The 22,780-nt window shown below is 33.4% G+C and overlaps 1 protein-coding gene across 8 annotated transcripts in view; it reads left to right on the forward strand.

The window, feature by feature from the left end:
* CACNA2D1 (calcium voltage-gated channel auxiliary subunit alpha2delta 1) overlaps window positions 1–22,780 on the forward strand; it is a 460,101-nt gene that overhangs the window by 261,510 nt on the left and 175,811 nt on the right. For all 8 annotated transcript variants that reach the window (XM_045827337.1, XM_045827338.1, XM_045827339.1 and 5 more), the window contains exon 5: window positions 5,726–5,767. In XM_045827337.1, coding sequence (XP_045683293.1) covers window positions 5,726–5,767 — 42 coding nt within the window. The remainder of the gene's footprint in view (window positions 1–5,725; window positions 5,768–22,780) is intronic.

A 22,780-nucleotide genomic window follows, 5' to 3' on the forward strand; every position in this document is an offset into this window, starting at 1 on the left:
ATAAGATATTTAGCCAGGAGGATCATAACCAAGACAACTCAATTCTATAATATGTGCCTGAGCTAATTAGTTGATATGCTATAGCTTTTAAGTACTAAAAGATGCAGTATAACTATTTTCTCAAGGAGGGGGTAAGGGAATTTTGAGTATGGGATGAATAGGATAGGTACACGTTTAAGAAACACACACAGGCACATTTGCAAACACATGCTAGAACTCATCCGCAACGGGAGACTTCCGCAACTATTTGAAATTGTTAATTTTCACCTGTTGGAAACCTGGGACAGTTTTGATGTGCGTGGTCAAGCCATCCAAGGGCAATAAGAGATATTCTTCAGCTGGAGCAGATTGTAGTGACTGGCTGAGCTACCTCGTGAGAACTGGGAAGCAAGAACTTGCCCCTTGATGGTCAGGTATAATCCTCATCTTTGTTTCATCAGGGAGTGAAGTCAACAAAATTATAGAATTAGTGGGTTCTGTCCCCCTCTGTTGGTTATAAGACCCCCAAATCTCCACAGGTAAAGAGAGAGGAATTCAGCTCACATTTTTGCCTCTTCTTTAATTAACCCCCCTCAGGACATTTACCTGTTGTAATACAGTTTCCTCTTCTAATTTTGTTTTAGCAAAGAATTTACATCGACTAAAATGTATCCCTGTAAAAACATTGGAACACAGAAGCTGGGCTGATTCAGTGTGAATTGTGTAATATTCCTGAAAATTGTCCTTTATCCCAACCTGGTTAAGATTGATTCTGGATATATTTTGGTGATTTGGTGATTTGAGTCATTTGATGTTAGATTTATTTAATTTAACAAAGCCAAACACATCTTTCTTTATAATATTAGCAAGTAATATGAAATACTTTTATTGAAAATTATCTAAACAAATATAAAGAGAAATACATTTATGTCTTGTTTCATTGGAAGCAATTTATTTTTTTTAAAATCCTAGTTATGTGGATTTGGACATATTATTTGTAATATTAAGTGCAATAATATATTGACATTACATTTATGCATTTTCAATATTAATTTTTAGTATTTTCTTCTTTACAATTAAAATTTACATTCAATGTTATTTTGTATTATTTCAGGTGTACAGCATAGTGGTTAGACAATCATATAATTTACAAAGTGTTCTCCCTGATGTTTCCAGCACCCACCTAGCACCACACATAGTGATTACAATATTATTGACTATATTTCCTATACTCTACTCTACATCTCCATTACTATTTGTAACTACCAATTTGTACTTCTTAATCCCTCTGCCCTTTTCACCTAGTCCTCTAAACCCCCTCCCACTCTGGTAACCATCAGTTTGTTCTCTGAAACTATGAGTATCTTTTTATTTTGTTTGTTTGTTTTTCTTTAAATTACACATGTAAGTGAAATTATATGATATTTATTTCACCTACCATAATAGCCTCCAGGTTCATCCATGCTGTTGCAGATGGTAAGATTTCATTCTTTTTTACCACCGAGTAGTATTCCATTGCATAAATATACCACAGTATTTTTATATCCACTCATCTACTGATGGGCATTTGGGTTGTTTCCAGATCTTGGCAATTGCAAATAATGTTACAAAGAACATAGCAATGCATATATTCTTCTGAATTAGTGTTTTGTGTTTTCTCAGATATATAACCTGAAATGAATTGCTGGGTCATAATGCAGTTCCATTTTAAGTTCTTTGGGAATGTTTCATACTGTTTTCCATAGTGGCTGCACCAGTCATCATTACCACCAACAGAAGATGCTGTTGTTAATGTATCTTCTTATATAGCAGAGCTATATGTATTTTTATATAGCAAAGGAGATAGCTATAAATGAATATGATAGGGAAGAGCAATGCAACTTCATCAAATTATGATTTTTCTTAAGCTTACATTTAGAATTTTTTTTCTGAGCCAAATAATTCTTATGCTATCTAAATAGAAGCCATTCTAAAACAAATCACTGCAATTTTCTGTAAGAAAGTATGATGAACTGAGACTGGAAAATATTTTTATTAGTTATATAAATTTACTGCCCTATGAATGTTTGCCTTTTATTTTAGTGTCATACTGCCACATAGATGGACTGAGATGAAAAATTAAATGCACAATTAGTTTCTCCAAATCATTACATAGGTTGACCCTTACTAAAATTGATCAGTTGAGCTTTTCTGTAAACCAAAATAAGGGAGTAATGAAATATGCATGCTATCAATGCAAGTTTTGAGGTTTGGGAAAAGAAAGTGTATTTATAAAAAATATTTCTCAGCCAAAAGCAATGTCACATTTACTGGAGAAGAAATTTTGTTGTGAGGCAGTGGATGTCATCAGTCACACATCCCACTGAAGCCTGTGTTCCTATTAAATATGAAAATCTGATAAGGACATGCATTTAAGGGCTTCATAGTTGTTTTTCTATAAAAATCACACTTTTGTTTTCCTTTGCATTTATAAATTTTTATCTTATTTTTTAAATCCTTACCCAAGGGCATTTTTTTTCATTGATTTTAGAGAGAGAAGAAGGGAGAAAGGAAGGGAGAAAGAGAAACATCAATGCAAGAGAGAAGCATCTATTTGTTGCCTCCTGCATGCACCCTGACCTGGGATTAAACCTGCACAACTGTACTTGAACAACAATGAAAAAATGTGAAATAAAATAAAATAAAATAAAATAAAATAAAATAAAATAAACCTGCAACCTAGGTATGCTCCTCAACTGGGAATCAAACCCGCAAGCTTTCAGCTATGGGACAATGTTCTAACCAACTAAGCCACACTGGCAATGGCTGCATTTATATTTTGACCATGTAAGGAATTTACATTAGATTAAAAAATGAGGGCTTTTAAAAAGTAGAAATACAAATTACCCAGTTAGAAGAAGTATGAATATTTGACACATATAATTATTTTGTGAGTAATGTATTTTTTATAGTTTACTTAAAAGAAAAAAACAGCTTTTGGAATTATGTTTTTGAAAGTCGAGAAACACTTGTACAGTTGTATAAAATTTAAATAATCTTTGAAATATACACATTCAATAACATTTTTGGTAGCAATATAGAACTTCTAAAAGAAGAGGTAATAGGGCTTTGTATAAAATATAGGACAGAGACCAAGGGAAAGGCATTTGGAAATTCTCAAATAAACTGTTTTCTGTATGTCAATTTTTATTATAATTCCAGCACAGTCTATCTTAATGGAATCAAGGTACTTAGTTTGAGTTAAAACTAGTAGTTCTTTATAATTTTTACCCTCTTCTGTTATTGTAGCTGATACTCTTAATCTCAAGTTTAATAAATAAATTATCTTTATTTGTTGCATGTGACCATGTGTGACACACAAGAAAAAAGTTCACTAATCAGTTTAGTCCATTAACACCAGTACTATGCACCGAGTGTAGCTGTAGACATGACTGGTTTTATATGTTCGATCTGTATCCATTGTTGTACCTAAAGGATAAGGGTAGGTATGTTTAACTTATTTTGTATCTCTCTTGGCACAGCAGTATTTAATGAATGTTGAAAATGATGCTGAACTGCTTGAATTTTATCTGCTTGAAGTTTCACCTTGTTTTCAACACATTTCAATTTTGGACATATAAGCAAGCAGTTGGCAAAAATAAAGTCTAAAATGAAGATCAACTTGTTCAGTGTTTTAATTTTTGATGGACTGCACGTTCTAAACTGAAAATTATCTCCTAAGTATAAATTACAGAGTAGCATGAGGGATCAATAAACTAGTAATTAGATTTGGGTCTCAGGTGAATATAGAAGATTTTCTTGCTTTATGTTTATGATGAGTTACAATTTTATATTTTAACTTTGTTACAAAACTAATGCTATAAGAAATGTTTCAGGAATTAGAACTTGCATGCATTTAAATCCTCTAGCTACATAATTCTTTAAAAATCCTTAACTGATAAAATTAATCCTTAATTTTATATGTTTATTATATTTTTCCATTACCATTTATTCTCCCTATCCTCTCTTACACCAACACCCTCCCCTTCCCCTCATAATCACCATACTGTAGTCCCTGTCCATGAATCATTCCTTTTCCTCTTTTTGCTTGATCCTGCCAACCACACAACCCACAACCCCCTGCCCACAGAGCTGTCACCTGCTCTCTCCCTGTGTCTGTCTCTGTTTTCCTTGTTAGTTCAGTTTGTTCATTAGATTCCACATATGAGTGAGATGATAGATATTTGGCTTTCTCTGACAGGCTTTTTCACTTAGCATAATGTTCTCCAGGTCCATGCATGCTGTCATGAAGGGTAAAATTTTCTTCTAGTTTTAAAAATATTATTGACTCTGTATGAGATAAATTCAAACTCATGAGTTTTATTCAGTGTTCTGGATAGTTTGCTGTTATATTTATGTATATAATACTTGGTTTGGTTGTTTGGTCTTCAGAGAGATGTGTATTTTATAGATCTTTAGCTTCATGGTAGGTTTCTCAAATCAAAAAAAGGAGGCAGAATTTATGGCAAATAAATCTGGAAATAAAAAAATACCTATTTTTTTTCTTAGAGATCTATAATATGCATTTATACACTGAAAATCTGTGAAGTGCCACAGAAAAGAGACAATTTTATCTTTCTGGTGTATGCATATTCTAAAGTCATATCCATAGAATGCTTTTGCCTATGTAACATTTATTACAGCTTGAAGCACTAGTAATTTTGGGGTGGAGATATTTTAAGAAGCATTAATTTAATCTGTTTGCCAAGTAATTTTCTTAAAATATTTTTCATGTATTGCATTTTTTAAATAAAACTTTAGAACATCCTTCATATTTATAAAAACACAAAATAATGTGGTTTTTACAAGTGCATGTTACTACTGAAGACTTTACATAGTTCTAGCCTCAAAGACTCAAAATAGGAATTTTTAATTTCTTGACAATCATTTTATTCATTCTTTCCATTCCATTTTTCCTTTATAACACAATTTGTGTCCATAATTTATGTTTATGACATATTTCAGCAACCTTGATGATTAGTAGAAATGTCCATTTATATTTATTCTTGAAGGGCCAACACATTCGTTCAATGCTTTGGTAGAAATTGAGACTATTAGTACATTAGATAATCTGATATTTTCTTTTGCTGTCTATATCCACAGTTACTTTTGATCCCTTATCTGAATCTCATGAAGAAATTTCTACCAATATTGTGCAGATATACTGTTCTTCAATAATGGTGTCAACACCTGACATATATGTGTGTAATATATAGAGACATACAGATGACATATATATAAATGCTATATATATGAACATATACATATATATGTTTAAAAGTCATAGTTTCAGCAAAGTATTAACAATCCACTTACCTTAAATTTTTCTTGAATTATCATTTTTATCATTTCATGGTTTAGGGGTGTGTGTGTGCATGTATGTGTTTGGCTATGTATATATATAAAATATATATATAACTTATTTGCATGATTAAGTTTTAATTCTTTTCCTGACAAATTATTCTGAGACTACTGAGATCTTTTACCTCAATGCAAAAATGTGCTTTTCTAATATCACTGATATAGTGTTTTAATATGTTCTTAGAAAATATTGATAATTTTATGGATCTTTGTGGAATATATTGTGAAAGGAATATTATGAGGGTATTATTATTTAAAATGTGGGTAAAATGTATTCAATGTTTCATCTTGTATATTTTGTTTTTCTTCAAATCAATAAAGCATTCTTTTTTTTTATTTTTTATAGAGTAATGAAGTTGTCTACTACAATGCAAAGGATGATCTTGATGTGAGTATTAAAATTTTTACCTTAAATTCCAAGATGAACCTAGTTATACTGAGATGATTGGTTTTATACAACAAGTTGACTTAGCAGATTTAGTATTTCAGAAAATGTGTGATAGCATAAGAAAAATACCAGTTAGACACAACAAGGTAAGGATGAATTTTAGTGCTTATGTGATCTTTAACAACTTACTGACATCTTCCTAATCAGAAATGCCACATGTTTCTCTTGATGTGAACGCACACTGTACCCTGTCCAGACCTCAGTCCACTGCACTGACTTGAATTCTCTGCATGCCATTTGCATTGTTGACAGAGATTGGATCCCATCTGTCTCTGTGTCCTGGCTGCTGTCACCGTGGTCACTAGACATGTATACTCTGGCCTAAACTGCATAAACCAGGGGAAGCCCATTATTTCAACTACCATATGAATGACATTCTGGAAGCTGAGCAGAAACTGGTCTGCCTGTTCAATCTTTGAAGCATATTAGGTTATTAATATGCCTTTTAAAATGAATTTCTTTAATGTACATATTTAAAGGACTTTAGAACATAGGTTACTATAGCAGAAATGAATTACTTCTAATATTGCCACACTTGGACAGATTATGGAGACATTTTTATTACTTAGTTATGGTGGGAAAAAATTACAAAATCATAAAACAATTTACATACTAGTTTTAAATTTTCATGTATTTGATTTCTGCAATGAGAAAAAATATTTAAATGTACTTATCTTTTTTATCCAAAATATTTGTTGAGAGCCTCCTATATTTTAGGTATTCTTCTAAGAGCTTGAAGTATATTAGTGAAACAATTAAAGAAATATACTATGATTATTGTTTATTCTCATAGTTTTTATCTGAATCAAAAATATGTATTATTATAATATGTATTAATTAATATAAGTAAACCTATTGAACTTATCTTGTTTTTGGCCTTCTTGCATACAAAAAGTCTCTAATATTACTGTGGGTTTTAATCATGCCCATAAAAAGTCTATATTCTCTTTTTTAGGCCATGAGCTGAGCTACAGCAAATAAAACCAAAATCTTATAAAAAGCAAAATTCAACCTTTAAATTTAAGATTTAAAAAGTATTGTCATCATTTAGAGAAATTATTTTGACTCCTTTATATATAAATAAAAGTTTCAGAATAATTGGCAAGAAGTATTATATAGTGGAAAGAACATAAAAAAAGGATCACAGACTTTGATTCAGGCCACTGTCCAGCCCTAAAATTGTAGTTGCCCATAGCACACTAAAACCTATTTAAATTCAAACTGTTTTTCTGCAGCTAAGACATGCTACAGTTGATTAGGTAATCCATACATTTCATTCCAGTTCTGCATATTATTGGAATCCTGCTAAAATAGTCAAGATTCCTGGAATTAGGCTGTTTCATATAAAATTTTTGATAATTTGTAAAGAACTGTAAGATTATTTCATACTCTTATGGCAAAGTTCAAAGTGCTTTAGGTATGGCAATACTAATGATCTTGTAAAATCCTTAGACACTGAATAAAAATGAACCATGTTTTATGATGAGTATATTCGTTTGGCTGTTTAGGAGAAACCTCAAGTAAAAATGGTGAAAACAAGACAAAGGCTCATTTTTGTCGCATGTATCATTCTGTATATAAGGCCTAACATGGCAACGCTCAGTCATCCAAAGTCCACGGTGCTTCTTTCATGTTTTCTGCTCTCCTCAGTATAGCCTTTCCATTTTGTGGTCCAAGAGTGGTGCTTCAGTATCCATAATGATTTTTGCATTCTGGATAGCAGGAGGCAAAGGTCATGTCCTTTGCCTTTAAAGGCACATTCTGGAAATTGCACACATCACTTCTATCAGCACCACAGTCCACAATTTAGTGACTTGCCTTGTCTAGCTGCAGTAGGATATGGAATATAATCCACCCATCACCAGACAGGCATGTATGTGAATAAAAATATAGGGTCTCTTACTAAAGACAGAATAGTGAAAATACTAATTAAGAGATCATTAGTTTCTACAAATATCTTCAAATTGCTCTTCTTTTTAAAAATTTAATCTTTATTGTATATTTTCTCAAATTACTCTCCTGGACATATTAAAGTTAATGCACAAACTCTACTCAATCTGAGTGCCTCCACCATTTAAAAACAGTATAATTCTTCAACTTGGAACGGAGGAAAAATTGTCTTTTACAGTAAAGTGATTATAAAATTATATGCTGTATTGAGTATTTTCATCTTAATGTATGTTTTGATCAGCACAATGAAATTGAGTTCTGTAGTAGAAATGTTTACTATCTGACAATGAAAGAAAGTTGAGACGTGTAAGTAAATGTGGCACCTTGATGTTCTACATTAGGATTTTCAGTGGTTATAATTTTTTTAAAGACTTGCTTATCTGATGAAGTTGGATTTCAGTAGATGATGAGATTTACTCACTGTCACCAAAAGTTTTGCAATATAGGTGGATTTAATTGGCTGCCATACTCAGAGTTTTATACATGTTATGCTTGAAATTTTATATACTAAAATGCTGACAAATCACAATGTCATCTTATTGTTCTGATTTGGATTGACTTACCATCACTATTCTTTGTGATGATTTCTCCATATACCACTTTAGATGTATAATTTTCTCAAATTCCACAAAGCCATACCTTTTATAAAAATTGATGATTAGAGATTATGTAATGTACTTTTATCATCTCATACACCAACATATAATATCTAATGAACAAAATAACTAATTGGAATACTGAATATTAAAGCAACACTATTAATTAACAAATTTTTCCTTATATGTTTGAATGGTGATAAAGTATCTGAGATCTAAATGAAGTTTCTACTTTAAGTGTTATAACTCCTTAAGTGAACTAAAATATTATAAATCTTGTGCCTATGGTTATCACTCATAATTTCCCCCCAGTTCTGCAGTATTAGCAGCAGATCTGTGTGTCCATGACTATTTCTGGTGGAATCACAATGTTTTCTTATTTCCTGTCTCTATGACATCAATGATTTCCGTCACCCAAGTTTAGGCATATTCTCACATGTTTATTTCAGAGCTATTCAAATGTTCTCTTATGCTTCTGAAGTTTTATATAGGTTTAATAATGTACATGTTAGTATATAAATATTCCTAAATGTTTTATTCATTGTTTTTCTTCCATGATCAATATCTTCAAATCAGTTATTATTGCCTTTATTTGGTATTTAAGACCCAGAAGAAACTTTAGCAGTATTTTTTCTAAGTCAATCTGACTTGTGCAATGAAATGGCAGTTTCTTCTCTTTGGAGACATACCCAGTTTTTATAAATTATTCCCTTGGGTCCTTCTCTTGAGTATAAATTTCTGGAGGGCAGCTCTTGGGTATTCACAGCACCTGGCATAACTTTTATAACAACTAGCAAATTGTAATTACTTGATAAGTCTTTTCCCAATAAGTTTACCAAAGATCAAGTCAAAGCATATGGATTAGAAATAATACTCTAAGGCTGAATGGAAGAAAAACACTTAGGTCTTCAAAGTAATCTGCAGGCAGTTGTAGATTGGAAAGACCTACAGAGTTTCTTTCAGGCAAAGATTTTTTTAAATATCAATAACATTTATACCCCAAACTTGCTCAAGACTATTCAAGCTGAGATTTCTACAAGGCAGCTAAATACTGAATTTAACCTAGAATAGTTTTATGTTTTGCTTATGAGTGGTCTTTGAAAACAAGTGGCTGAAAGTTCCCCAGCAAATGTGAGGCAAGGCCAGATCCAACTACAGATAAATGTTGCTATGCTGATGCAATGTTGAGAACAAAAGGAGTGTGAATGCATTTGGATTGATACATTCTTCAGCTTGCCACAGTTCCACTATTCCCTGTTGTCTTACTCTCAGTGTGCTTCCCACATCTACACAATATAAAGTAATAATAATCACTTAAGATAGTTCAAGGTAGAATCTTTTGAATGCCAGTATTGAAGGGAGGTGACAGCCAGAGGTGGGGAGTGTGAAATATGAGTGGCTGGAGAGGAAGATAGGGTAGTTTTCATAATAGAAATAAATCATATGAAGAAGGTCATAAATTTAGTACATGGTGAATTCAGGATTAAATTTAGGATCTTCTGATTCCTGTTATCTTCCATATTTATTATGATAGTCTATCACTCAGTTAAGATTCGAATATAAAGAAACACGTGTTAAGTGTAATCTATTGGTTTTCATTATAATGATGATATATGGCCTCAGTTAAAGGTCAAACAAGTATTTAAAGGTGATCAGTTATTCCTTTGGAGTATAAACTTTCTTTTTAAATTTAATTTAATTTTGTTTTATTGATGTTCAATTGCAATTGTCCCAATTTCTCCTCCATAGCTCTCCCCTACCCCACCCAACCCCCATTCCCACAGTCAGCCCCACCCTATTGTCCCTGCCCATGGGTTCTTTATACATGTTCCTTGACTACACCCTACCCCTTTATCCCCCTCTCCCCCCTTTATCCCCCCCTCCCCTCCCCTCTGATCATTGTCAGTTTCTTCCTTATTTCCATGTCTATGGTTCTATTTTGTTCACTTGTTTGTTTCCTTCATTAGGTTCCCCTTATAGGTGAGATCATACAGTATTTGTTTTTTGCCACTTGGCTTATTTCACTTAGCATAATGCTCTCCTATTGGCTACACCTGAATTAGTGAGTTTGTGGGGGGCTATCAGGCTATAAACTTTTCAAGGACTTGGATATAAGACAATTTCTCAGGAGCATTTCATAATGTTTCTGCTACTCAACTGAGATCAGTGCTATTTATATTCACCTTGAGTGTATAAAAATAAATAGTGACAGCCAAATTTAGTTAAAGTAGTGACTGAAATAAGGGTAGAGTTAATGTCCCTTAGTATTGTATAATATAATACAAAGTTATGACTATAGTCTTTTAGACAAGCTTTCCCCTTGACACTGAAAACAATGCATTTATAGCTGGGCTAAACTGTTTGGTGAGCCACAATTCTCACGGAAGGACATAAGGCACAAACCGTTACTAGGAATTTAAGGTGATTTTTCCTGTGTCCAGTGTCCTGAGTAATGTTAAAATGGTCTCCGTTCTGATTACCTGATCATGGTATCCTACAATTTTCTAATCAAGTGTTAAGTATTTAAAAACCAATTCAAACACTACCTCCTCGTGAAGCCTTCCTTGGTTCTCCTAGGTGGGAAATGGTATTTCCTTCCTTTGGGTGTTCTAAACAACTTTTTACACATTTCTGGCTATAGTGGCATGTAAAACCTCACATTATAGTATTTGATACGGGGATAATCTTCTCTATTAAATTTTTAGCAACTTGAGGTAAGGATCTTACTTTCTTTAATTGTTTAGAGTCATTGTTGAGAATCGTGCTTGTTAAATTTGGGTAGGTGTTTGTGTTTCTGTACCTGCATTACTCACACAGCATCTGTGAAGGTTTGTTCACCTTTCAAAGTGTTTACTATTTGCATATAAAATGGGAAATCCCTTGTAATCATGGTGGAAATGAAAATGTCAGTTTTGTTTCAAGGCTAGGTGGAAACAAAGTTAAGAGAGGAATGGCAAACCTGGTTTTGATGGTGGACCGTATTTGAATTAATTTGTAATATAAACTTTTTTTGTTCATGTACGAAGGTAGGCTGCAGAAGGAGACAGAGGCAGAGGACATTGTGTCCTCATCTCTTACCTGCCCCTTCCTCTCATTGACCATCAATGGTCATGAGGACTGAGTAATGTCAAAACAGACAATGTGGTTTCCCATTCATCTAAAACCGATTCAAATTGGGAATATGTAGCAAAGTTAGAATATGTATTTGAAATTGCTGCAGGTGACATAAGGTCAGGATTTCTGGTTTTCAGTCTGGACAGATCTGAAAAGCTAAGCTATTAATAAATCTCCATGAAACATGAATCAGGATTGTTGTATTATTCCATCAAACTAAAGGTCTTTTGATTTAACATATAGTTAGGGTAAATAATAGTTGTTGAATTTTAATTCCATTGAGGCTACAACATTAAAATGGGTATAATGTTTCGATGTAAGATATTTTTTTGCTTTTTACTTTTTTACTTTTTATCAGGAAACATATTTTAAGTATATGGTAGAGAAAAGAGTATAATGCGTTTCCAGAATTGTTTCACCTATTTGCTTAAATATTTCAAGGTAAATTAGAAATATGACATTTACTCCTATATACTTTAGTATACAACTGTTTTTCCCCTAAACAATGACATGAAGGCACACATGTAAAATCACTATTCACATTGTTAAGCAGAGGAGATAGTAGAGTGTGATGTTTGAGAAGTCATATGATGTGAGTCTCAACTCTGCCATTTTCTAACTCAATGGCAATGGCCCAATTACATAAGCTCTCTGTGCTTCATGTTTTTATTTTACCTTTCCTTACCTTTTTTGTACTTACCTTTACTGAACAGTAAAGGTAAGAGTAATACCTATCATAAAGTTAATAGGAAAATTAAATTAGTTAACACATATAAAACATTCAGAACATTTCCTGTTTCAGAGTTGGTAATCAAGAAATGTTAATGAGTATATTTTTTTAAATAATAATTCCTAGTATTACTACAATAAACTTAAGATTAATTTGAAGTGATTTTAGCTCAAAATGGAGCATGTTTGTGTATATGTGTTAATAATAATGAAAGGGTAATAGAGTGAACTATTTTCTCATTTTATTCTTATGAATATAATACTGGCATTTGTGTAAAAACTTAAGACAATGCAAAACAAAATAAAAATGAAAGTAGAATCTTTAAAAACATTTAGACTAAAATGAAATTTGTCTTTATATCATTGTGGGGTTTATATGTCTATATATGAAAGACAAATGTCAAAATAAAATGGAAAAAAGCTGTTAGTGCAACAATTATTTATGAAATTCCACATTTATATTTTACTTAGTTTTGAAACTTATTTAGGTACTTGGCTTAACATTTTAGAAACAACTGTCTCAATAAATTTTTAGATTCCCTCAAGTTTACTGAAGCAACTTCTCAGAAGGCTTGAGTTGTATCAGCAAGCTACACTATTAATTCCCAAGGCAAGCGTAAAGAATGCAGATCATTAAAACTCCTATTAACCTAATTCCAAGATCTATGTTTCTGACTAAAATCTAAGTGAAATAAATTTAACTTTGAATTCCCATGTCGATAAATTCAGTTGATTTATTTGCTACATTTTATTTTATTGATCATGTTAAAAATTTGACCTGTCTGGGACTTTTGGCTAGTCTGCTGAATTCCCTTGCATATTTATGTTGCTATTTGTTTTCTTAGCAGAGTCTTGTCTATGTTAAATTTAACTCCCAGCTAAATGCCTTTTAAAAGCCCTATCTTTCATGATTTTATTTATTTTAAATAAATAAATCCAATTCTAGAAGGGCTATGCATTAGTGGTGAAACCTATTCTAATTATTAATAAAAAGTAAAAGTAGGTTTTTTCCTAACTCTTATATTTCTTACTATCTTATAGTATATAGTATTTATTTCAGGCTCTGTTAATGACTAATGTTGAATGCTGAACTAGGTAATGGCATAAAGATGGAATATTAATCACTGCTGTATAATAACTGGTTTTATCAGAATTGCTTTCATATGTGTGCATCTAAAATAAATGGCTTAAATATTTTGAATGATGTATATTTGGATTTGATTATAAGCATATATATATATATATGTTCATTCTTTAGTAGGCAGTAAATGCTTTATATGCAATGTATCATTTAAAGTTCACACTAATCTTTTGTAACATGTAATATTATTTTGATGATTTTCAGGTAAGACAAGTAAAACCTAATGAGCTCAAGGCACACACTAGGTACTTGATAGTGCAGGGAGCTGAGGGCAGTGTGGGCAGGGCAGTCACAGTGAGTCTCTACACTGTCCTGTGGTACCCATGGGCATGGGAGAGGGCCCGCAACAAAGCTGTTATAAATCAGGACTGAAGGTTAAAACTTTTGGAGACAGTTTTGACTGAAAATTTTAATTAATTATACCCACCCATTATTCTGTCCAGGTTTAACTGTGATGTTTGGCTGTATTTTATCCAGACAGCTTCATCATTGTCAGTGATTTGCAGTAGGTAAAATAAACTCTCTATGATTAAAAACATTGTTAGACTTTGAATCATAATCTCCACTGACCTGATCCATTATTCCCAGTGATATTGACCACAGATACCTTAAAATCAATGCTTACATCCCTGTGTGAAATATGACCACATTAGGAGTCATTGAGATACAGACCTGCAAAACTCATTTAAAATAAAGATTAGATTAGATTCAGTATTTTTGTAGAAATTCTGTCTTATCTTTTGGGGAACTTCTTTTCAAACCTTGAGTCTATTTAGATATATTCTTTAATGCTTTCTGCACATGCAAAGTGGGCACACACTCATTTTGCAAGGGTAGTTTGAACGTTGATTCTTCTCTTTTTTTAGCATGAATAATTCTTTTGTAGATTCTGCATCCAGTTCTTTTTTTCCAGAAGTAGTGTATGGCATATTTATTTAGAACTTAACAAAGTTTCATTAAGTTTGGAAAATTCAGTGCATTAGGTTGGCTTTATAAATTCACCCTATATTTGGCAAAGGAAGACACGGGATTCTTTTGAACAGTATCTTCAACCGTTTTTTGTTTGTTTTTTGCTTGCATATGCACATCAATTTTAAAAATGCATTCCCTTATATAAGAATATTTACTTATAAATTCTATATATTTACTATTGAACTAATGTGTTGAAAAACCTCAAAAGAGACTTCTAAACCTTTATTAAAATTTTACAAAGTATTAGTTTACAGTGACATATGACATTCAGAATTACTAGAAGTTTAAAACTTTTTATGGATGCTAGTTATTAAATGTCTTATTTCATTGTGATGACTTTATATTGCCATTGGAAATATCTCAACAGGCCCTAGGAACACATTATCAGTAGTAAATATAAATTATATTTTAAATATTTTTGATAATTTTAAGTTTTTTGATCAATTTGCCTAATGAAACTAATGAAATCACTGTTTTTATCTTGTAATGAGGATGAAGAAGAGCTAATGCTGGGAATAAATAGAAGCATCATCTCTGTGTGCAGTGGAGCTTCCATTGCCAGAATTTCATCTTTAATCATTAATTTGCAGATATTTTTAAAGCTACTGGCTCATATGGGGTAGGTTAAACCAGAACAGACGACGTGTAAAATACACATAAGGTGGAGAATAGCACATTGAAAGCGACCGTACAAGTGAGATGGCAGCTGCAGCTTGTCAGTATGTATGGTTTCCACTTTCTCCGTGGTGCCTGGAGTGTGTCAGGGGCGTGAGGCCAGCTCACACACAGTGAGGTGGGAGGAGGGGAGTGCTCATATCAGGCCCTGTAGTAAATATTGGTAAGCTTTCTTCTTTTTCTTACTTCTCTTGCTGGCAACAGATAGGTTCTGATTTCTTTAAACTCACCCAGTGAATTCTTTTGGAGACCACTGATACATGGGGTACTTATTTTTATTTAGGATCTTATCAAAAAGATGGTCTCTTGATTATCACTTAGTGATATAACTGAAAGATTAAAACTTGTGAAATTGAGAAGCCTAACTCATGTTTTAATTTATATTAAATTAAATAATATTGTCTAAATATTATTGTCTGATTGATGTCTGTAGGTTTATGCTACAAATGTATTGCTCTAAATTAAAATGTAAATTCTCAGGGGCAAGGGGTCTGGATATTGAGACTTTTTTTTTTTTGTAAATGCTTCTTTATTCCAGCATTCCACCATTTAAATGTTCTTATAGTTATTTAGCATTTTTTATAAAAAACTGTGTAGACAATTTTCTTTAGGTTAAAGTTTATACATTTTAGAATTAGAATTTTTAGAATGAGAAGGAAACTTACAGATCTTGTTTCCTTCTGTTTCTTATTTAAGAAAAAAATATCTTGAGGAAACAGAGTTGGAATGAGATCGAGAACCAAGATTCCTGACTGACGCACTCTCTGTCCATTTACCAAATTGCTTCCTGTATTTTTCTGAGAAAAGAGCATAAGTTTGGGGACCAGAAAACATGGGTTCACCTTTATTTAGTCACTCAACAAATGATATTAATATGGCAAGCAAGGGCAGTTTTAAGTGATATGCTAAGTATCAGGGATACAACTGAATGATGTCAGTGATGTCTCTTATCCTTAAGGAGCGTAATTTTAGTGTAGTGAGACAACAAATATAGGCAAATAAAAAGTTAGATAACTTGCCCTGGCTGCTGTGGCTCAGTGGACTGAGTCTATGAACCAAAGGGTCACTGGTTTGATTCCCAGTTAGAGCACATGCCTGGGTTGTGGGCCTGGTCCCCAGTAGGGGGTGCACAAGAGGTAACTACACATTGACGTATCTCTCTTTCTCCCTCCACTTGCCTCTCCCTAAAAATAAATAAATAAAATCTTTTTAAAAAGTTAGATAACTAAAGTAGAGTAGAGCTCTGGATATAATAAATAGGATGATATTTTCAAGATTCCATGGGGGATAATGTAGATGGGGAAATGTCCAAGACAGTGTTTTTCAACTGAAACCTGAAGAGCAAATTGGTGCTGTGAAAGTAGACCAGGGAAAAGCACACCAAGCAAAGGGCACAGCGAGTACAAAAAAGTCTAGATCAGGAAGAGCCTGAGATGTGTAAGAAGCAAAATACAGGCCACAGGGGCAGGAACATAATGAGCAAGAAGAAGCAGAATGGGAGATCTGGATGAAAAGTCAGACAGGAAATAGATCATAGGGAATCTTACAAGCAGGCCATAGAGAGGTCTCCATGTCATTGTAAATATGGTGGGATCTTGCAATCTTGGAGTATGGGTGGGCTCTTGGACTATACAGCTGTATGGCATTATCTATCTAGTCTTTGCCTTGGATATCAATGGAAAATAATTGATCTTTTCATCTTGAAAGTTTTTTTAAACTCTTTTGCTGTGATGGTATTTTAAAAAGTATATCTGTCTATCATATTTACAATGTAAAATTTGCTTTTAAATTTTTAGAAAAGAATGATTTCATTTAGGTGTTTTTCTTTTATACTATCATATATAATATTAGATGGTTTCCATATAGATGTGCTATATCGAACTTTTAGGCTATCTGAAATCATACAATGCTTTTCAAATTCAAGATACCATTTCACAGTGCCTTAATAGAAAGAAATATCCTGTCAGCCTCTTCCCAAAATTTAGGTTACATACTTACTAAAAAATGTGTATATTTACAATGCCAATGGTTTGAAAATTGCACACTACTTGTCAAATTTAAATCAGCCACAACTCTTCTCATCATCATACTTACCTGTATTGTGATTCTAATGGTCCTCATTCTTCCGGGTGCTAGTCCTGGGGCAGAGGATTCCTCCATCATGCCAAATGAGAGTTCATCAGCTTTATTTAGAATACGTTCTCAGATTGTGTATTCCAATTTTAAAAAATATTATTGTGATCACTACCAGCAACCTCAGCATATTATATCTGAGAAATGTCTATTTTTCTTTTAAATTTGATAAACAAGTTATTTCAGTGATCAGTATCACTTTTGACTTAATTTAGCTAGTTGTTTTATGTGTTTCACATTCATACTTCTCTTTGACTCAGTCACATTTATAAAATGTATATATTTTTGCTGTAATATTTTCTAGAGTATTTTTTAACTTCCTATCTTTCTTTAAGTTTTTAAACAATTTCAGCTGCTTACTGTTCCCCTTTCCCCCCAAAGATGGCTTATTTCAGACTGTTTCTTCCTTCTGTTTCATGTCATAATTAGGAGTAGAACAATACATGGAGGCTTAACAGTGAATCTAATCTTTAAGATTGATTTAACTAGAATTATTTCTGCCATTTTCTTTTGATCACTAACATTATTAATTTACCTTTCACGTTAGCTGTAAAACATTCTTTTCTTAATATATTAAATAAATTGCCTCTGAAGAATTAATGCTATCGTTTTTCCACAAGATAAGCCTAAAGAGTTATACCATTTTAATTACCTGAAGAACTGGAGAAGTTCTCTGAATTCATTTAAAACAATCGATTTCTTTATCAAACATATAATGCTTAGCTAAACTCATGTTTTGCAACAGTAGTGTCTATTAAGTTCATAATTTAATTCTTTTCTTGTTGTTACGATTTAGTAATGGGAAAATACAATTATTTAAGTCCTAGTGTCTAATTTATTATCACGGAACTCATATTTTCTTTCTAATTGTCCTCACTCGCTCAATACTTCTGAGTCATATCCTGAAGAGAAAAATAGCAGCTTAAACTAATTAACTCAGGAGACTCGACAGTGTTCTCATTGCCATTGTAACTGGATCCATCATTTACTATCCCAGCCTGGCCTAAGACCTGGCCAGAACAACTGCAGCTGGATGAAGGCTCAGCAGCTTCCTATCTCTGTTTGTTCTTCAGTAATTGGACGTGGTCAGCTGCAGCTGCTTCGATGAATTTCCATTTCTAATTGACACAAGTGATGTAGTAAAAAGGAAGCTTTTCTCTGTGGGAGTCAGAACTGTTAACCAGCCTTAACTAATGGAGCATCACAGAATGCTTCGATTCCAGTGATGAAGTAGTGGTTACAGAGGCAACGTTTCTTTTTAATCCATAGAGTGAATGCAAGGCCCTGTTGTAAATAATTCATTTATAATAGTTGTAAAAAAGAAAAGGATGCATTTAGAGGTGGAAATTTTTAAATACACACCTATATATACTGGAGAATTATATACAAAACTATGGCCTCTAATATTGAAGAATTTGGTTCATTTCACAGGAGCTCATTTATTTAATTTCACTAGTGAGACAGGAGTACCAATTTTAATACTTCTATAGAATATCTCAGTGAACCATTCTTATTTAGTGTCAGCTAATTTCCTCGTGGCTTTGTGGGACACAAAAACAACAGAGAGCAGGTGAGATAAAGCTAGCCACAGTATGGTTGTGAAAGCAGTTTCTCAAGGAGCATGTTCAATCTGAATTGTGCAGTGTGATTAAGTTAGTTTCTATTGCAATTTAGGTGAAATATATAAACTTTTAATACTGAACATTTTATTTTCAGTAGAAATAGTTTTAAGTTAATAACATGAAAAATAAAATATTAAAAACATGTGTTTTATGTATATATATATATCAATTCTAAGAGTGTTTACTTTGAGAAAAATATATTAAATATGCAAGAGCCTTTTCTGTCTGTCACCAACTTGTCATTGTGATTTTCCAAATTAAATTTGCTAGTGTATACTGCTTGTAAAATTGAATGACCTACCCATCCAACACTGGCTAGTACCTCTGTCTCTGAGAGATCTAATCTATTATTTAATAAGTGAAATTATATTGAGAGGAATAGTCTGAGGAACATTCTTCTCATATTTCACTTACGTGTTTTACCAAATGCACTTGAATACACTTGAGAATCAATCTTCTCAGTTTCTTTGTACACATTTATATAGGGTGGTCTGAAGAATTCTGAAGGATATTGTGGGTGGAAATATTAAAAAGAAATATAATAACAAACAAGGAAATAGTAATTCCAGGGGAAGTGTTTATTTTAAATTTCTAATTCATACACTAAATAATATATGTTAAGTAGCTTTTCCCCAGATTCTTTTTCCCATTCAATTTGTGTCCAATATTTACTGTTTTTTAAAATTATACTGACTTCTGGACAACATGGAGGCATAGGTGCCTCCTCGCACAACCTATGCGAGGCACACTGTGCCTCCTCGCACAACCAAAATAAGGACAAAAACTTAGAAACAAAAAAACAACCAGTACTGACAGAAAATTGAACTGTATAGAAGTCCAATAACCAAGGAGTTAAAAAAGACACATTTATCCAGACCCATAGGAGGGGCTGAGTTGGGCGGCGGGGCTGAGAGGGGTCTCGGCAAAAAAAGCGGTGGCTGGCAGACTCCAGGCACGGGGTGGCTGTGGGTCAACCCAGCGAGTCGGCAGATTGTGGACAGACACAGCACACTAGGTGGCTGGCAGACCAAGAGGTCCCATATTTGCATGCAGATAAACCAGGAGAAACTGGGGAGCAAGACAGACCAAGCAACCCAGGGCTCCATCACAGGGAAATAAAGCCTCAAACCACAGATTGAGGACACCTGTGAGGGCTGAGGCACAGGGAGAGACTCCCAGCCTCACAGGAGAGTTTATTGGAAAGACCCACAGGGTCCCAGGACTTACACAAACCCACCCACATGGGAATCAGCACCAGAAGGGCCCAGTTTGCTTGGGAGAAGTGGTGGAAGGGACTGAAATCCCACAGAGAGCAGAGCAAGCACCATTGTTCCCTCTAGGACCCCACCCCCACATACAGCATCACAGCCTAGAGTCAGGGGTTGCCCCACCCAGGTGAACACCTAAATCTCTGCCCCTCATAGGTAACTGGCTCGTCAAGACAAAAAAAAAAAAATGGCTCAAATGAAAGAACCACAAAGCTCCACAGCAAATACAACTAAGTGACCAAGAGATAACCAGCCTATCAGATGCACAGTTCAAAGTACTGGTGATCAGGATGCTCACATAATTGGTTGAATTTGGTCACAAATTAGATGAAAAAATGAAGGCTATGCTAAGTGAAATGAAGGAAAATGTACAGGGAACCAAGTGATGGGAAGAAAACTAGGACTCAAATCAATGGAGTGGAGCAGAAGGAAGAAAGAAGCAACCCAACATAAAAGAAGGAAGAAACAAGAATTCAAAAAAAATGAGGAGAGGCTTAGGAACCTCCAGGACATCTTTAAACGTTCCATTATCCGAATTATAGGGGTACCAGAAGGGGAAGAGGAAGAGCAACAAGTGAAAATGTTATTTGAACAAATAATAAAGGTGAACTTCCCCAATCTAGCAAGGGAAATAGACTTCCAGGAAGTCCAGGAAGCTCAGAGAGTCCCAAAGAAGTTGGGCCCAAGAAGGAACACATCAAGGAACATCATAATTACATTACTCAAGATTAAAATGAAAGAGAGAACCCTAGAAGCAGCAACAGATAAGGAGACAGTAACCTACAAAGGAGTTCTCATCAGACTGTCAGCTGATTTCTCAAGAGAGACCTTGCAAGCAAGAAGGGGCTGGAAAGAAGTATTCCAAGTCATAAAAGGCAAGGACCTCCATCCAAGATTGCTCTATCCAGCAAAGCTTTCATTTAGAATGGAAGGGGAGATAAAGTTCTTCTTAGATAAGGTCAAGTTAAAGGAGTTCATCATCACCAAGTTCTTATTATATGAAATGTCAAAGGGACTTATCTAAGAAAAAGAAGATAAAAAACATGTATAGTAAAATGAGAGCAAACTCACAGTTATGAACAACCACACCTAAAAACAAAAAGAAACTAAGCAAACAACTAGAACAGGAACAGAACCACAAAAATGGAGATCACATGGAGGGTTAGCAACAGGGGAGTAGGAGGCAGAGAGAGGGAAAACTTACAGAGAATAAGTAGCATAGATGGTAGGTAGAAAATAGATGGGGGAGGGCAAGAATAGTATGGGAAATATAGAAGCTAAAGAACTTATAAGTATGATACATAGACATGAATTAAAGGGGGGAATGTGGGTGGGAGAGGGTGTGCAGGGTGGAGGGGAGTGAAGGGGGAAAGTGGGACAACTGTAATAGCATAATCAATAAAATATATTTAAAAAATAAAATAAAATTATACTATATAACAACATAATATATTAATATACCTGTATTTTTCAGACCATAAGACATACCTAGGTTTTAGAGGAGGAAAGTAGGAAAAAAATTTTTGAAACAAAAAATGTGGTAAAATATTTAATAACATAAATAACATAATATTTCACGAATGTAAATGGAAACTGAACTCAACAGTAGCATTAACAACCATTGTTCCTCCCAAATTTGGGGATGGGGGAGTGCACCTTATAGTCCAAAAAATATGGTAGGTAGAGACATGGATTATAATGGCATCTGAAAAAAATAATTTCATAAGTTTAAGAAAATAAGTTATTTGCATTTAAAAATTCTGACATTTTCATAAAATTATTTTAATTTACATATACTATAAAAGGGAGGACCATGGAAAACAGCAGTAATAGTTTTTCTTAATATATTCAACAACCTGTTCTCTAAAACTAGTCTTGATACATGATTATACAAGGTAAGTGTACTATTATTTTAAGGCTATTCTAAAAGCCCTTTATATGGTGATTTAGAAGTGAAAAAAATCTCACCCTGGCTGGTGTGGCTCAGCAGGTGGAGTGCCGGCCTGTAAACCAAAGGGTCATGGGTTCAGTTCCTAATCATGGCACATGCCTGGGTTTCGGGCCAGGTCCTCAGTAGGAGGTGCGGAAGAGACAACTGCACATTGATGCTTCTCTCCCTCTCTCCCTCCCTTCCCTTCTGTCTAAATAAAATCTTTTAAAAAGTGAAAAAAATTTCCATAAAATATATACAAATAAATCAATATTTTTAAAATTGTAATTTTTAGATGTGAGAGGATTCAGAGTAAATATAAGCAACTTTCACTTTAGTAAGTGATCATATAATGTTTAGTAGAACTCCAGAAAGGACTTAAAAGAAAAATTAATGTTTTTCTCATTAAAATATAATACCTGCTTCTTGTATTATTGTAAGACAGAAGACCACCTAAAGAACTGCAATTATATCTCATAACTGCAAAACCAATGACAGTGCTGATAACATTGACTGTGTACTCATCAACGCATACATCCCTGTCCCTCTCTTTCCTCTCAAAATAAATAAGGCTTTTTCCTTTTTGTTTAATGTTTGCTATTTAAACTTTGAATAATTTTAGAAACATATATATATGCACATACATATATATATAATCAATGTGCTCACTCCATCATTATTATTGTGACCATTTTATTATTGTTGGACATTTAATTTGGTTCCAGATTTAGATATTAAATGGCATTTTGTAAAAATTAATATCAATAAATTCTTCTCTTCACTCTACCAACTGAATATTTTTTGAGTGAATGAATGAAACATT

Source organism: Phyllostomus hastatus, unplaced genomic scaffold (assembly GCF_019186645.2).
Source record: "Phyllostomus hastatus isolate PE091 unplaced genomic scaffold, TTU_PhHast_1.1 phas_scaffold_78, whole genome shotgun sequence".
Classification (NCBI taxonomy): domain Eukaryota; kingdom Metazoa; phylum Chordata; class Mammalia; order Chiroptera; family Phyllostomidae; genus Phyllostomus; species Phyllostomus hastatus.